This window comes from Gymnodraco acuticeps, unplaced genomic scaffold, assembly GCF_902827175.1.
Source record: "Gymnodraco acuticeps unplaced genomic scaffold, fGymAcu1.1, whole genome shotgun sequence".
Classification (NCBI taxonomy): Eukaryota; Metazoa; Chordata; class Actinopteri; order Perciformes; family Bathydraconidae; genus Gymnodraco; species Gymnodraco acuticeps.
In genome coordinates this window covers 203,142-209,082 of record NW_022989776.1, presented here as the reverse complement: position 1 = coordinate 209,082, position 5,941 = coordinate 203,142, and the positions used below count along the sequence as shown (strand labels likewise).

General features: G+C 39.4%; 1 protein-coding gene across 1 annotated transcript; it reads left to right on the top strand.

Annotated features, from left to right (window-relative positions):
* Window positions 1-311: 311 nt before the first annotated feature.
* On the top strand, window positions 312-5,437 carry LOC117548495 (coiled-coil domain-containing protein 106-like). Its single transcript, XM_034219835.1, has 6 exons — window positions 312-356; window positions 3,588-3,660; window positions 3,776-3,829; window positions 4,677-4,799; window positions 4,890-5,066; window positions 5,262-5,437. Exons 1-6 carry the CDS (start codon window positions 312-314, stop codon window positions 5,435-5,437), a joined length of 648 nt encoding a protein of 215 aa, XP_034075726.1.
* Window positions 5,438-5,941: the final 504 nt, after the last annotated feature.

The window sequence follows — 5,941 nt, the reverse complement described above, 5'->3', positions numbered from 1 at the left end:
ACATTTAAAGTGTCTTTAATCGTTCAATCGCTTTTCACTGACAGTTTAAATTTGCTATCTGCAACATATGCTACCTTTCACAGGCTTCACACTTTATATTTTTTTCTAATGTCATGCAAAAGCATTCCAAGTGGTCCATATCTGTGATGTTTTCCACGCCAGTAAGTCCACTCAATGACATCCAAATGATCTTTTAACGAACTTTTTGTCCGATTTCCTCTAAGTCTCCAGATAGTTGTCTTGCAAATACCCCAAAATCTCTCTACGTTCTGTGTATGTGCACCTGTAACAGGGTCAACAAAAGATTCTTGATGGTTGACAGTCAGGTGATTATAACCTTCGTCCTGAAGCCGGCTGTAAGACCTCCATCCATCTGAAATGACTGAGCTTCCGGTCTTAATGTGCTTCTTTATGAGAGGCATAAGATGTCTGGCTGAGCGGCGACGCACGATCTTGAGAATGGGTCTTCTCCTGTAATTTCTGATTCCAAGCATTCCGAACACCCAGGAACTCCTGTTGCTCGCCCGTCCTCTGTTGTACTGAAAATGACAAGAGTATTATGGAGCAGTGCATGTTTACAAATATTCAACTGTCCAGGAATAACGTGACATTTCCCTTTATGGCATAATTGAACTGCATATCTTATTCCAAAACGCAACAGTCATTTCTCATAGATAAGGATACTGACACAATTTTACAAAAGGCCACTACAGTATTTAGTTTTGACACACAAAAATGATCCTTCTCTTTGTTCCATGGGAGAAAAAATGGTATATTAATGCAACCTATGGCCACATGGAGCTGTGGAGAATAATGCACAACCACCTGAGCCACAAACAGTGGGATGGGTAAAAGAGGTTTACATACACTTGGAATGACTACATTAAAATGGCTCTGTCTGCAGTTTCTTTAAATGAAGAATGTTTTTAAATATTTTCCTTAGAGCCTTACCATTGTATATTTCTACATGGAATACTGTATGCATTTGTTTTCAATTATTAATCACACAGCAGTGAACTGTTCGAGCATGTTGAGAACAGTTGTTAAAATGCTTTACAATTTACAATACACTCTACTACTTTATGTATAATTAGCAATAATAGTCTATGATAGACACAGTGTTGTACAGCAGAAATGGTGAAAATAAATGTTAACTTTCTGTGTATTAAAAGTATGTATAGTGTCTCTACATTAAGTAGCTCTGTTAAGGACAGGCTTATGCAAGATCATAGGAAATAAACTTGTTTTAATTATGTATTGTTTGGACATCAAGGTAACAATCTTAAAGTGTTTGCATAGTTTACACACCTTTCTTTTATGGCCAAATTTGCTTTCATCGATCATAACAACTTCACTTCGTCTTCCAATGGTCTGCTGGCCTCTTCTTCTCACTCTTCTCATGGCAGATTTACAAACTCTCCGCAGCTTGTCTGCGAGCTTAGTCAGAGTTGCAGAGCTACGAGTAATTCCTTCCTGCAGCATGTCCACTTGTCGCAATCGAAGGCCTTGGGCAAATCTGTAAACAATCCAGTTAGTTAGGAGGGGAGGTTAAAACCAATTTTGAAGTGGTCATGGGTGTACAGTACATTTCCATATATACACATTTCATGAATGATTTAGAACCACTCACCTGTAGATGAAATGCATCCATGTTTGCAGTCGCACATGGGAATTCTCAAACATGGAGCCACTTCGGATGGATCTTGAATATGTTTTCCCTTTGTGACATGAATCCCGGCACATCCTGATGATTAAACAAATTGGTTGAATATAATTCTGATAAATTAAGTCTAGATTTGTAAGGTGTTGATACATCTAAGACATGGATTGAATATGGCACAAGTCCTTTGTGTTATTCAACATTTCTAGGTATACTTGACAAGAAGAATTTAATTTACAATAATTAACTGAATAAGGAAGATATTTGAGTGCATTTAGTAGTGTTACCACCTTAAAAAGTAGCCCACATGCACATATAAATTATCAGCAGTGTGATTTGAATTATGACTTTCTAGGTGAGATTTAGCTGATAATTCCTCCTAATAAAAACAATTAGGTTCAATAATATGAATTATATAATCATTTTCCATCAGATATGCATGAATCACATAGGTCACATAATGTAGATTCAAAATGGTAAATGTTTCTGAAAGGTGATAAGTCTGCATCCAACATTCAGATGAACTTCCAGCTACAGAGCTAACAATATGATATGCCCAAAATTAATAAATGAAGCACAGGCTAAGCGTTCTAGCATTACTTACCATGATGCCTCCTTTTTAGCATAAGGCCGTTTCAACTTCATGACATGAGCACAAGAGGGGCATTTCATTGATTTTCGAAGAAGGCCTTTTTTCATTAACCAGTGGTTGAACTTAAGGTTTTCCTTGGGGCTCTGTCTAAAATGGATTCGCCTCAAAAACGTGTAATGTGACACCATACTTGTAAAATTATCTGAAATAATATTACATTCTCAGCTATTAATATTGCGCCATACCTCCACAATCCACAGCGAGGGAGAATAAATGAAATAGGCGGGACTTACCCTTTGGGAGAATAATGATTGACAAAGTGATCCACCAATCCATGTTCTCATGTGTCTATCCGCCGGTTACTTCCGCTAACAGCGAAGCTCCGGAGGCGAAGTCCCGCCCATTTACTTCGGACCTATGGGACCTTATTAACAGTTCACGAGCATGTCCCCCCCCCTCCCCCACCCGTTGACAGTGCATGAGGGTGCTCTCTGTCCCCGCTCCCCCCCCACCCCTGGTTTTTCAACTACATTCATTCGTTTGGCCAAGACGTTTAAATGTATGGATTTTGTTGCAGCGGTTTGACTCTGATATTGTGTAAACATGTGTTTTAGGATAAGTTGTGGCGTAGTTTAAGTTTGACAGTGCAGTAACGTAGAGGGGAACGGGAGTCACCTGACAGGTTGCAAACGGCAAATTCATCCAATCATTCACTATCATATTAAATCCCCGTCCAATCAGCAAAAAGAAACTGCCTGCTAGCTTTTGGCCTTTTCCACTTGCCTTGGAGCTTGAAGAGCGACATTGGAAATGTTGTGCATCGACAATGGTAAGTTACGTGCTTGCTTTCTTATTTTTGTATTCATTGTTGTATCTGTTGAAAATGCTCTCTTTCATGTGCACTCTGGACCTCTTTGAATTGTGTGCTTAATAAAGTCATTATTACCAACTCACGTTGTTGGCCGCGTTAGCTCAATATCGTCATGTAACCTACCCACTACTTGGCTGTATAATTCGTATAATGTTCATTATTGTTAGTCCATAAATTAATAGGGACCCATTGCTTTTCAAAAGTAAATTATAGCTATCTTGCAAGCCGATTAAACATTGTAGTTAATCACCACAGCCAACATTAGCCCCGCTTGCTAGCAAGCCAACAACTGGCGCGAAGGCTCGTGGTTATATTTTACTTGGTTTAACCCCCGGGTCAGTCGCTTTCATTTGGCCAGCTCGCTGCCTTTTAGACTCATGTTTGTGCACTGTAACTGTTATCCAATGTACATATTCAGCCTTTTACACAATATGTAATAGCTTTATTCTTATTTTTTTTTACAGCCTAAGGCAAAGAAGAAGAATCAGGTCCCAAAAGAGGAGTCAAGGATGGAGTTGATCAAAGAGGATCTAGATGGTAAATTGTATATCCCTTAGCTAAGAAGTACAACTTAAATGATTTCCTTGTCAAACTTGATTTTAACATTCATGTCCCCTATTAATTTTGTGAGTTTATTGTTCTTATGCCATAGGTCCTGAAGATACAGAAAGCTTGGCCCCAAGTTGCAGTACCAGCCTTGGATCAGGTGGGTTTTTTTTCTTGCATTGATTCTTTGTGTTGGTAGTTTATAAACATTAAACTATATGGCTCGTTCATCCTGAGATGGAAATTGTTGCCAGATTTAGCCCATGCACCTCCTTAAGTTATGGTAAAAAATAAACAGCTCGTCAAAATTCTGAGACTGTATAGGTTAGAGACAATTCACTTCAGTAGCCTTCCAAGGACAAATGTAAGCTTAAAAGAGAACCCAACATGAAAATAAATGTTGCTGTTATATTGTGCTTTATAGAATAAAAGCACACATCGCCTCCATGATCATGTTTGGCCACTCAATGATACATTTACATATTCACAACATAGTGATCTCTAATACATAAAAAGTGTAGTTTTTCCTTACCACTGTGCATGCTCATGTGGGTAAAAGTTGGGTCTCTGTAAACTGTAAGAGTACAGTCTTGACCTGCTCTATAGGAAAAGTTGCGATTTGGAGCTGCAAAGAAATACTTGTAATTTAATTAATATCTGATCATTAATATGACGCACAGTGCTGATGATAAGCAGTACACTGTAACTGACATGGCCGATGTTGACTAGGGAAACCACATATTATCTGTTGTCTCTTGTGGGAGAGGGGAAGTGGATAATTGTATACATTTTTTACTTTATCGGCTGCTACTTTATGGTTTTAAAATCCTTGAGGTTCATCAAGTTAAGGCACAAACCATAATCGCAATCATCTGTGTTCGATCTGGCCCATGACCTTTGTTGCTCGCCATCCCTCTCTCTGTCTCTCCAATACGTTTCCTGTTACTCAATACTGTATCATAATCTTTATTGTAATCTTCTCTCAAACTGTCCTTTTGTTTTTTAAGGATCAATCTCAAGATTGGAATTCCTAGAGGCCAAGATCGAATGGCAAGATAAAATGATAAAAGATCTTGAAGGAGAGCGCAATTTCTTACGCGAGCAAGTCTTGGGGTTGAAGAAGAAATCAAGTGAGTGATTCGAGAAGAAACTGCACATTTGTATTCAATTGTTATAGAAGGTGTGATGTTATGTATCTCCTCATAACAAGCTGATTTAAGCTCAATCAAAAGTCCCTACTTTGGAAGAGGATGTCAGCATGTCCGAAGATGACACTTCCCAAAGTCCTGCAGACCTCAGTGATTCCTCAGACAGTGATGTTGTCATCCCAAAAAAGAAGCAACGTAACACACGGAATCCTGCATCTCCAGATGTGGCTGTGCGAGCTCATATGAGAGGTGAACAACTAAATATCATGAAAAGTAATAATGATAAAGATCAGATAAGCAGATGTTGCCATCCCTAGAGTATGCTTTATAGTTATTTTTAAAGAGAAATGTCAGTTGTTTCGGCCATTATTAGCGCCATCTGCTGGCAGAATTATTAGTCTGTGTACTCGTCCCTTGTGTATTTGTTTGTTTGTTTTTTTCCAGTCAAAGGGCCAGCGGAGGTTGTCCATAGGTATAAAAAGGTCCTGAAAACCTTCGGACATGTTCGCACAATGTCTGAAGCCTTCAGGAGAAATAATGTGGATCGGGGAACCATAAAGATGACTGCTCCAATTGCAGAGTTGGTCACTCTGGAAGAAATCACATGCTGTCTAAACTAGGACAAAAATATTGGATGTCCTCTGCAAACTCCTCAGCACGAAAGATCATCAGAAAGTGTGTTTTCTGCAGACGTATGCAGTCTAAAGTAGGAGAGCAAAAGATGGCAGATCTTCCTCAGGACCGCGTGATGCCAGATTTGCCACCTTTCACTGCAGTTGGCATGGACTATTTTGGACCGTTTGAGATAAAGCGAGGTCGGACTAATGTGAAACGATGGGGTGTAATCTTCACATGCCTTACTAGCCGTGCAATCCACCTTGAAGTGGCTAGTAGTTTGGACACAAACTCCTGCATCAATGCAATACGGAGATTCTTATGTCGTAGAGGTACTGTGAAAACCATCAGATCTGATCAAGGTACACATTTCATTGGTGCACAAAAGGAGCTTGAACAATCATTAAAATAACTAAACCACGATAAAATCCAAAGCAACCTTCTCCAAGAAGGGATCGAGTGGATATTCAACCCAGCAGCAGGCCCTCACCACGGAGGCGTATGGGAGC

Bases quoted from the DNA above. Each gene is read 5' to 3' on its own strand.
- LOC117548495 (XM_034219835.1), top strand. From the start codon at position 312: ATGGTTGACAGTCAGGTGATTATAACCTTCGTCCTGAAGCCGGCT. The intron at 357-3,587 runs GTAAGACCTCCA...TTTTTTTTACAG, and splicing joins CCTTCGTCCTGAAGCCGGCT to CCTAAGGCAAAGAAGAAGAA. The intron at 5,067-5,261 runs GTGAACAACTAA...GTTTTTTTCCAG, and splicing joins TGTGCGAGCTCATATGAGAG to TCAAAGGGCCAGCGGAGGTT.